Source organism: Ylistrum balloti, unplaced genomic scaffold (genome assembly GCF_031769215.1).
Source record: "Ylistrum balloti isolate Yb309-2 unplaced genomic scaffold, AGI_CSIRO_Ybal_v1 Utg369702, whole genome shotgun sequence".
Lineage (NCBI taxonomy): Eukaryota > Metazoa > Mollusca > Bivalvia > Pectinida > Pectinidae > Ylistrum > Ylistrum balloti.
The window spans coordinates 316,581-327,462 of NW_026781932.1; the positions used below are offsets into that span (position 1 = coordinate 316,581).

The 10,882-nt window shown below is 33.7% G+C and overlaps 1 protein-coding gene across 1 annotated transcript in view; it reads left to right on the plus strand.

The window, feature by feature from the left end:
* The window catches only part of LOC132565222 (G-protein coupled receptor 54-like), a 96,239-nt gene extending 87,288 nt beyond the window's left edge, over positions 1–8,951 (plus strand). Inside the window, exons 2-4 of the mRNA XM_060229858.1 lie at positions 6,867–7,002; positions 7,914–8,155; positions 8,493–8,951. Coding sequence (XP_060085841.1) covers positions 6,867–7,002; positions 7,914–8,155; positions 8,493–8,951 — 837 coding nt within the window. The remainder of the gene's footprint in view (positions 1–6,866; positions 7,003–7,913; positions 8,156–8,492) is intronic.
* Positions 8,952–10,882: the final 1,931 nt, after the last annotated feature.

Genomic DNA, 10,882 nt, shown 5'->3' on the forward strand with positions numbered 1-10,882 from the left:
TGCAAACAAATTTTTATTTTTTTATCATATTTTGCCCTTGCTATATTGGATCTGAGTTTTGTATTATAAAAATGCTCATAGGTTGGTATTTTTTTGTTCTTTCTGTTTCACAAATTATCCATAATCACACAAATATTTACCTAGCAATTCCTTAATGTTATTTTTTACTTATAAGTAATATCCTTACAAATAGAAGATATCGTGGCTTCATTTGTATTCAAGCAACAAGACAACGTAGACAGGCTACAAATATTTATTCAAACCCAAACTTTATGCGAGGAAAACATCACATGGTCAAACCTTTAAAAAGTGCTATTAGAAAAAAAAAACTTTTTCCAGAAGTGTAAGCGCTTAGTCTTCTGGAACACCTGGTCTTATTTGTCTTTTTTCACAGGTATACATGTACATCTTTCATTTGTGTTATTTGCCCTTGCTTTTTTAATTTGAGTTTGAATTATGTTGAAATGTTGGTATTTTCATGGTGTTTTGTTTTAAATACAAATTTAAGGCTAAATACAGTAGGTCCAAACCTTGGATTAAAATCCATCATACAGCTGCTTCATCCTCATAACTTATACCGTATCTTTTCCCGCCCGTTGACGTATCGTATTAAATGGTTGACCTCGTGTCGGTATCAGGATGTCGTTACTCTTTTCTACCTGTCAATAGATTTGTCTTCTCTTGCGTATAAATAATATGTCATAGCGCAATATTCCGACGGAGAATGCTCTCACAAACAAGACAAGTGGAATTTCCTTCTGACATTTTTCATTTCCTACCCCAGACATGCTCCAGTTCCATGTTCTTAATGCGTGGACAGAGATCATTTATTTTGTGTAAAATGCCTGGAATAGCTTCGACCATATCTGTTCAGGATTAATCAAAATCGGAAACACGATTTATATATAGTCCTAAATATTGCGAGAAAGGAAATGACTTATGGAAACGTCACAACAAATCCAGAAACCCGTATCAGCTTGAATTACAAGGTAACATATACATTTCCGTAGGATTAAAAGGAGGCGTTGGTTTCCGCCTCTGTTTGTCATAGGCAGGATAATGGCAGTAAAATTTCACTCAGAGACACTTCACTGAGCTTTCCTGATACCTTTCGGAAATAATTTTGTTTCGTGATTGTTATTGGTTCTGACCAGATAATTCCGAGGGATTTCTTGATAATTCGTCACTTGAAGCAGATTGGGGCCATCGACACTCCCTATTTCGTTTATATGACGAGATTGTAAATGTATGTGTATCAAAATTTTTACTCTCCGCGACAGGAACAATAAACTGATTTTTTGGATGATTTGTAATCTGCGGGTACAACATAAAAACCCAATCTAAATTAACAAATACAACGATTTTCAAATCTCCTCAAATCTCCTCTTCTCATGCTGATGCTGCCAATCCTGTAACTATGATTGCGACAACATGTAGTCAAATATGACATCACTGAGATGAACACATCAAGTAGCCAGTATTTCATTTAAGGTCAATGTTCGCAACAAAACGTAACTCTTGTTTCATTGAATAGTTTTGTTACATGATTGTTTAAACGACATTCATTTGAATACAACGTTCACCAAAACCTCAGCATTGAAACACAGAACACCATGCCAGATGCTTCGTCATCGTAAGTCAAAGTGAAAGCGAATTACTAAAACCAACATTAACAGAATATATATATATTGATTGTGATGTGCAGTAACACCCATAATGCAAATAATTTGATTCATTTTCAATATTAGATCATTTGAAAAGATCTCCATAGGTTTACTTGTTTACGGCATAACATTGGGTGTTTAGCTAAATAGCAGGGGTCATCTCTCGCAATTTTCAAGAAACTTACAAAAGTCAATTTGATTTTTCTTTATAGCTTTGAAAATGCATTGTGAGAGTGAATAGTGTACAGTATTTAAAATTAATGAGTTGAAAGACAACTGACCATATTGTCCTACCTGTACCAAAAATGGGTTCTCTCGTCCATCGTCCAGTGTCCCTATCTGGCATGTGTCTGTTAAGAGTTGAGTAAGTGAGGGAAACAGTTAAGGTCAAACTGGGTCAGTTTGGGCAGATTTACTGTAATTAGTTTAGATAAACCACTTTTGTGTGTTTTATTATGTTTGCGAAAAGCCTTGTCTGGGGGAGTTTTAGTTTGGATGTTTGAGAGCGCAGACATGTTTGCGGTATTAGTTTGAAATTCAGCGAGAATATACGAGTTCAGTTCACATAACTGAAGATTATTATTCACTGTTATATTCGAGAGTCGTATAAGCGAAAACTATTGTGATGTTTGTGTCTTGCACCTTTATGTAAGTGACATGTATATATGTTTTGTAAATACACAGTAAGTAATAAATAAGAGCAGCGACATGCAGGAAGTCACTTTTGTACTGTATGATACAAAATACGAAATGTGTCGAAAGTGTTAACGGGAAATCGTGGTCATCGATCACTCTGTAGCTACTCCTATATTGAGAAGGTCTGGTGGCTTTGACAAAGATTCCGGTGGTCTATCACTGGTTATCGCAACACGTCAGACAAAACAGATAAAAAGGTGTAGATTTCTATGAGTGAAGGAAAAGATGGCTTCCGATCAACACAGCAGTATAAACAAACCCGTGACGAAAATTTGACTCTTATGTCTGGAACAGCGCTGGATATTAAGCGCAAAGCGGAAATATAGTCTGCCCTGTGGCACGGAATGATATTTACACCTGCTGTTTGACACCATCTTATTACCAAAAACCGCATTATTTCATATGGTGAAAAAATAAATCAAGTAATATTATACGTTTGCTGTTTATAGACATGCATGTATTGATTATGAAACAAATTGTCTTTATACTATGGTTTCCTCCGTTACTGCTAGTTCGGAAATTTTCTACCATTCTTTGTAGTATCAAATAAGGATAAGTATAAATTTTACCGTAAATCATGATACAATGTTTTATACATGTTTTATACCGACACTCCTTTCAACACCATATCCCATTTCCAACCTATGAAAAGTCTTCCTTCGTTATGAGAGAATCCTTTTACAAATATGAAGATATAAAGGGGTATTGAATATACCAGAGATTCCACAAAAGACATGCAATATATTGGCGTCTTTCTGTCCAAATCTAAAATTAAATACGACATAACAAAATTGCATTTTACGATTGTTTTCTCCAACTTGGACATGTATGTGAGATGATTCGACCTATGAGACGATTGAAGAAATGGAACAAATGATAAAAAGAAATGTTAAAATCTATATGGGGAGATGGTGCACTTACCCCATAATTAATAATTTGAATTTTGATATATCTGATAATTTCAGAAGAACGTCAAGTTCAACATGGGTATGAACAAATCATTGTAGGAAGGTTCCAGTTGACCAGTTCAACAGAGGTGTCAATCACCTTTAATCTCGAAGATTGTACAAAAACACAAGAGTATAACACCTTTAAAACCATTTTAAGGATTAGATCATCTAGAGCCAAACAATGGATTGAACTGCATCACACAGCTGTTTCATCCTTCTGTTACTCGTTAGTAGTACAAAGAGCCTCGATTATAAAACCTATGAGGCGACTAAGGAAAACTTGTATTACTGTTTTTGCGGAGATTTTATTTTCATTCATTTCACGGGTACCCTTAATCTACGAAATCGTATGTCAGTGACCTGTTCAAAAAAGTATAAGCAAAGCCATATCATCCACGAAATCAAATGTCCACGAAGCAGCATGAAAAAAGCAGAAAAAATGAACTCCACGAAAAGATAAGATTTTACAGAACTTCAATTTCAATCATTGTATATTTCGTATAACAAATAGCTTATCTATAAGATTGTGATTTCGTTTGTAAAAGCTTGCTTACGTTGTAACGATGCATTGAAAAAAATCTAAAAATACTTTTCATTTTCGGGTCAGATATGTTATTTTTTATAGTATCCCTAACATATTCGACTGAATATGAAATAAGTTATTGTGTCATTTTATATGATTCGGTCTGTGATTTGCAAAAACTCTTCACTACAGATATTTAGGAAAGAATTGTCGTGATATCCAATACATAGTGGGGCGAGGCAAAATATGTAGTTACAAAACGAATCACATAAAGTGTAGCGCGAGATGTGGATTACAATGAATTCGATCTTTTTATGAAGAGATTGGATTAATTTGCAAGCTATTGACTGTAAAACAAAAGAATCCTCTGAAGCACCAAAATGAGAAGGCTTATATATATATATATCCAGAATCTTGACACAAACAGTGATATATATCACGACAGAAAATCGTAAACAATTCGGCCACATATATAACTGACAAAAGAATAATGCTGTCATTGTTTAAAGGATTCATACCTTTGCTTCGTTTTTCAAGTGTTCCTTATTCAAATTCTTCTGCTTCATTATGTATATTGAAGAAAGTGATTCATAGAGGTCATAATTGTAGCCACTGTACCTGCTTAAATGGTTCGGCTCATCATGAGATTCTGTCTTTCGAAATTAAACCGTTCTTCACTAGGCAGTTATAGAGAAGAAATGAGATCTTTCAACACCACCGATACTAACCGATATGATATATTTTACAAAAGACACGCGAAATATCACATTTTGGTACAAATTTGGAGTTAGATAAATTAGAGCCAAACATTTAATAAAAATCAAACAGCTGTTTCGTCTTTCTAGGATTTGTCAGAGATGCTAAAGGTCTAATTTTCAAAACCTAAGATGTGACTGAGAAAAATCTAATGTGATTGAAAAGAAAGCCAAAATCTAGATATGGCAGTAAGCCATCTCCATAATTAATTTTGTAAATTTCGTTATTTTCATGCATCAGATCATTTTAGAACAAGGTCGAGTACATATGTATATTATGAAACGTGCCACTTTAATTTACTTTAATCGCTAATAGCCACTCGCCTTTTAAAAAGATAAGAAGTTTTTATCACTAAAACACCTTGATACAACGTTGCAATAAATTTGAACAATATCTCTTTTTAAAGATTGGTTTAAGTTCCCTCTTAGTATACCTTATTACATCATTAGGCATCTGCAGACCTTTGACTTTTAAACCCAACAAACTTTTTAAATCTCGTACACACCAGGGAAGTATAAAAGAATAAAACATAATTGGCTTAGGAAACAATTAAGTAATCATAGGAGATCAGTTGCTAAATCTTTGACATTTAAAACAATTCTTTTTCAGGCAAAGGTAGTCCAATAGAGTGCATATTAAGTTATATATCTCAAGTGATTACATTTAAAAATTAAATGTCTTTCTTTCTACAAAATGCCAGGGAGTCAAACGTTATGTAAAAGCCTTTAAAGTTATGAAAACTCCTTCAGGATTTTTATCTGAGGAAAATAAATGTTTTCATATGTTAAAGGTCTATTGTGCATATCGACAAAAAATATAACTCACAGAACATTTAGTACCGTATGTGAGTAGAAATATCAAGAAAGTTCATATTTTATTATCGTCAAGACGGAGAATAACTTTGTTATCATAAAATGTTCTCACCTGACGGTAAGATGATGAAAACAGCTGTCCGGTTATCCCTAATGAAGGTGACATATAGGGATTTTTTCCCCTTATTTATCAATGTTCGTATGTTTCTAACGACAACCCAACCAAGGTATATTTTCCTGTTCTATCTGCTTTCAATGCTACCATTAAATCTAAAAAATATCATATGAAGAAAGTTTATTTATATATTACTGATATGAAGATTTCAAAACAAATTAATGCTTGTGATTTTTTTTTCTACTCTTTATAAACAAACTAGTTTCGATATTTCAATCACAAAATTGTCGAATGCAGGTATAATTCAATTATCCTAAGTAATATTAGAATCGCAATAGAAAAGATTTGCAAATGTGCGTGTAATCTGCTTGTTATGCAGAGATATGAAAATTGTTTATTTGACCTTTCAATGTAGTGCTAATACAAGATATGGGTGGCAGCTTTAACAGGGTCGCTGTGATTTCAATATGTGACTGTTCTATGGCCTACGTCAATATTTAAAAAAAACTAAATGTGATGCTTTACTTATAGACGTATATTAATCATTTGCGTTTTCTTAATTATCCACGTGATTCACCCAAAATGTTGATACGATAATATTTGAAGATTGTTCTTATATATACATTTGTGACATGTTCATAGTACTTTGAACATTTCACATATGGTCTAGTCCTGGTGATTCGATGCACAGTCAGATGGGGCAGTAAATAACCTTATGTAATGGTGTTATATCTTTAATTCCTCAGATCCTTTTCACTTTTCTTCAGTAAATATTTTTTGTCGATCATCCTTCTACAATATATCCCCGAGCATGAAATGTTTCCACAGGATAAGAATGTGGCGACATGAGAAAAAGGCACAGTAACTAATGAAATCATATTTCAAGAATTCACTCATCAGGTTTCAAGTTTCAAGGGTTGAGACGAAAAATACTTTAACGCCTTCCTTCAAGACGTTCTATTACAAAATGTATGACGATAAAAAATTGTTTTATTATCTTAGATCACAACGACAAAGAGCTTTTCATAGGTTACAGGGATTTCATTCCACTCAATTATTTGTTAGATTTCAAAATGTGTTTGCTTATCATAAGTTGTTTTGAAAACGCTTGTAGCAATCAAAATCGTTTATTAATAAAGGAAAGATTATATTCATTTCTTTTAATTTTCACTCATTAGGACGGATCTTTTTGGCTAAGAAGTGAAGTGAAAAGGTAAAAGATAATATATGATAAAAAATAACATTTTCATATAGAACGTGGTTCTTCTTGTAAAGGCTATGATATCTCCAGCAATACTGAGAATAATAATGACGATGAACAATACCAATATCATTTAATTCTTTTTGCAGGTGACGATGCATGCTACGTGTCTGACCTTAACTGCCATGACTGTTGACCGTTACCATGCCATCGTACATCCTGTCAGCTCCATGAACTGGCGTTCGAGAAGGGCCTCCACTATCGTCAGTATCGTTGTTTGGGCAAGTAGGTATAAGTCTGCTAACGTTGAACCGGTCAGATTTCTCTTGAGATTTCACTCATATTTACAAAATACAGGTTAACTTTAAAATATAAAATATTATAGAATAATGATGTTACGGGCCATAAAAGTGATTTATCCCATAGATTTCTTCTGAAATGATATGAACCAAACATGTGGAAATCAAGAGGACGGATTAAATAACTCAACACGAAGCCAATTATCAGACATTAACAAACACAATTCCCACAAGTAATCTATTGAAAACAATTAGAGATTAAACATTTTAATACTTCAGAACATGTACTTGATCTGAGTGATGCCGTTTTCCATACTTTCAAACTTTAATTTAATGTCTTTGGTTTGGCCAGAAATTGATGGAGGTGATATATTTCCAAAAAAAAGTGAAACCTTCTGTTAGATATTGCATTGTAACTCTTCATGCATTATAATATGACAGATGATTTCTAAATAAGGATATTTTAGTGTTGTGTGTATATATAACAATTGTTATTGAGGCGCAAATTTGCCACTGCTTCAATTTGCCAAAAAATGATAATGCGTCAAAATTTAATTACGGTAAACGTATGACCAATAAAGATCCAACGTTCATGGTTCGCTTATATTTAGTTTTATCTATATGAACACCGTGCGTTAACGAGTCCTGATGGTGAACAGGCAGGGCGAAATAAATTTATAATTTTGATTATCTTTTACACTCGAGATACCAACTCGCGTATGAATCAATCCAGTGTGACATGTTGTGTTATTACACAAAAATCGGTATGTGTTTACAACTGATGGCATGGATATGTTTACATCAAACATGTAAAATATTGATTGTGTCACCGAAGAAAGCCGAAAGTATGAAACGAACACTATAAAAAGTCTTTATTAATTAACATTTCTTTTCCAGTTTCACTTCTGATCTCCATTCCTTTTGCTATATATCACGGAGCTGTTAATCATTTGAATCCCAGTAAACATGTGTATTGTGCCGAGATATACCCGACTGTAACTTTGGACAATATCATTTCTGTTGGAGTTATCATTACAACATACGTGTTCCCATTAAGTGTCATTGTCATCTGCTACTACAGTATTCTGAAATACATCTGGAACGGTCGTACGCAGCGGAGCAGCAGCTTCAAACATGAGGTATTGTATCATAGTTTTGCGGGTCAAACTGAGCGACGATAACGAAGTTAAATGTAACCAAACGCTCAGTAAATAAGGCTTATTAACGAACCCCGCCGAAGCATTTATATTTAACACTTGAAGCTGAGTGCACTATATCACAATTACGTCCAAAATGTTTTTTCTCTGTAAATACATCGAATAAATTTAATACATTGAAATTCTTTTATTTTTTAAAACAAACAATTAGCCGTAAATCCGAGTAGCAATTCGAGTATATTTGGCACGATCTCCTTGTCAAAATAGACATTAACATGTTTCCCCAAGTTTTCAATGTGAATGTCATTTTATTTTATAGGAAGACTGTAACGGGTCCACTCCATTATCGAGCGAATCCCAGGTTAGACGCAGACGACGAGTAACCCGGATGGTGTCAGTGGTGGTCCTTCTCTTTGCTACGTTTTGGTTCCCAATTCATGTTTACAATATCTGTCGAAAATCCATGACAATTCCTCAAACGTCTATCTTTTATGGCATAAAAATATTTGCTCATACTTTGTCCTATGCAAACTCGTGTGTAAACCCATTTGTGTATGCTTTTCTAAATGACGGGTTTAAGAAAGCGTTCGCCAAAACATTTCCCAGCTTGTATCCATGGTGTCCATGTATGCGAATGGTAAGCGACGAACGCCACACACAAGTAACTGGTATGGTGGACCAGGCCATCCAGGCAATGCCGGAAGATGATAACGATGCTGGAGTTACGAAACCGGAAGCATTGCCAATGACACGTGTTCAACCTCAGACGGATTTATGACTATATGGATTCTAGACCAATTGTAATTATTACACTTAATTGTGCTCAACTTTCGAGGAACATTGTAGCTATTGAGGAGTATAAATATATTTTTTTCCATTAAAAGAACTATTTCAGTACAAGCATGTTAAGTCTGTTGTAATACTACGTTATGTTACGTCATTATTATGTAAACACGTATTTGTTATGGTATAACAGTAAATTACGCCATTACTATGTCATTTCCCATATATGGTAAGAATGAATGAAAGACAGGAAAGGATGACGTCATGCTACTAATGAAAACAAATCATCGGCATACATTGTTTCCCTGTATCTTTATGATATCATATTATAAACTTAATGTCCCCAATGAAAAAGATAATTCTGATGTGGTTACCTTGAGTAATAACACGTGTGACAGTGTGTAGCAGAGTGTCCGTGTTATATCATAGTACACAAATGTAAAACTTTGGGGTCTTCTAAACCCGACATCTGAAGTATAAATATTGTATTTCACTCATGCTACCTTTCCTTAGGGTAGATAGAAATATATACTTACTGCGGAAGGAACATTGTTTCAATAAGTGAAAACGTTTAAGTATGAAGCAATCAAATGATGTTATAAGGCACATATACGAGAGTAACACGAAGCACACAATACCTTTTTCCTGACTATGAAAGTAGCCACACATTTATAAAAATATGTCCGAATTATAATATTGTACCATACAGCTAATTCGTCCCAGCAGTACTCACCGCTGACGGCAGGGACACCCAAACGTTTGAAAATCAAGCAAAACGAATATGTATCATAAACGATATATTGTTCAGTCAAGATAGTAACAAGTATATTGTACTTAACTTGCACCCAAAACAATGAAATCCATTAGTATAACCTGATGTTCATATCATTAATTGATATTTTTCCTTATCACTGTGTCAATTTCTAGTGATTTTATGTTGTTGGAAGTTACATACTGATGACATGTAATGTTGTGTTTGATCTGTCGAATTGAACGATAAACCTATTTGAAATATGTTCACTATTTCCTCTTAAATGTTTTGAAACGAACTATAATGAATGAACATTATATGTAGATTTTTTTATGTCGAATGGTAACTGTCAATTAGGTTATCATGTTGGTACGATTGTATCTATGTTTTTATACATGATGCTGGTAGAGAAAGGAGAAAATGTGTTACATTATTTATCTAAACTGTAATCAATCACCGAGTCCACATAAATGTCAGTATTTTCTTCAATTATATGTATATAATGTATTATTTTTATGAAGATACTGGAAATTTTATCACAAAAAGTATATTCTCTTATTTCATGGTATAGACTTTAATGTTAACATGACCTAATTGAACATTTAGATTCTTTATCAATGTACATCGTTCTGTTTTTGATCTACATGCTTTCTATTACAGTACAGCGTATTTAAAATCTCCTTCAAATGTTTTGAAACAAATCCGCTGCAAAGATCGACAAATATTTTTCTTAAATTTAGCATAAAATTAACAACAGTTAAAAAACATTCCATGTTGTTAACGATTTTATTTAGGCTTAAAAAACTGGCTGAGCATTTTAATAAACCATAATTAAGGGAGTATCTGTTGGTTTTAAAAGAGCGTTTTTGTCTCTTTACAAGCAAAGGAGGTTTTCAAGTCAAACTCGCCTAATGTTGGTCGTTTTTCAATTATCGCTTTTGTAAAGTAGATTGCTCGGGAGCATTATTATGTTAAAATTGTTTTTTCGTCAGATCCGAAATAAAATGACGTCCATCCACTTTCGCTGTGTCTGTCTATAAAACACGTTAACTATTTGAATCGATGTTAGAGATCAAAGGCTGTGGTAAAAGAATGATTTGAACATACATGGCGGTGTCATTCAGGCTCTCACGTTAAACTTGCACTGTTCTAATGGAAACGCCCATTCAAAAGCA